The sequence below is a fragment of the Condylura cristata genome, unplaced genomic scaffold (genome assembly GCF_000260355.1).
Source record: "Condylura cristata isolate star-nosed mole 26May11 unplaced genomic scaffold, ConCri1.0 scaffold00060, whole genome shotgun sequence".
In the NCBI taxonomy this organism is placed as follows: domain Eukaryota; kingdom Metazoa; phylum Chordata; class Mammalia; order Eulipotyphla; family Talpidae; genus Condylura; species Condylura cristata.
The window spans coordinates 238,359-238,983 of NW_004567161.1; the positions used below are offsets into that span (position 1 = coordinate 238,359).

Sequence of the window (625 nt, forward strand, 5' to 3'; positions counted from 1 at the left end):
GGCCCGGGCCCCGCCCGGCCGTGCAGCCCCACCCCCGCCCTGAGGGCGGCCACCGAGAGCTCAGCCAGGACCGGCAGCGGCCGCGTACCGCAGAGGTTGAAGATGTGCTTGACGTCCGGGCCCGTGAGCAGGTGCCTCAGAACCTCGTCCCCGCCGTCCACGGCGGCCCCGGCGCGCCGCGGCCAGGCCTGGCTGATCACAGCGGACACCAGCGTGCCGAAGTGCCTCAGGTTGGGGGCGGAGATGCCTTCCAGCACGCTGTCCTGGGACTGGGGGCGGCGGGCGGGGGCGCTCAGAGCCTGGCTTGCTTTCTGGGAGATCGCCCGTCCCAGCTTCCAAACGAGAAGGGCCGCCCTGGGGGCGCGGGGCCCGGTGCACCCCCGGAGGAGGGGCCCCAGGGCGCATCAGGCCCCTCCCGCCTGTCCGCGGCCCCCGAGGCCGTGGGTGTCCGTGGACCCGCCTATTCTGCTCCCTGCTCCGACTCTGGGGGGTCCGCTCACTCCCCCACCTCTGGCCTGCACCCCAGTTCTTGTCTGCATAAATTAACATTAACACGTAATTTCCCGGGACGCTGCCGACTCTGGGTCCTGTGTCCCTTGGACTCGGCCTCGGCGGGGCCCCGGGC

At 72.3% G+C, this 625-nt stretch overlaps 1 protein-coding gene across 1 annotated transcript in view; it reads right to left on the reverse strand.

The window, feature by feature from the left end:
* RNF213 (ring finger protein 213) overlaps positions 1–625 on the reverse strand; it is a 48,526-nt gene that overhangs the window by 40,578 nt on the left and 7,323 nt on the right. Inside the window, exon 6 of the mRNA XM_012734565.1 lies at positions 89–269. Within this exon, the coding sequence (XP_012590019.1) occupies positions 89–269 (181 nt within the window). The remainder of the gene's footprint in view (positions 1–88; positions 270–625) is intronic.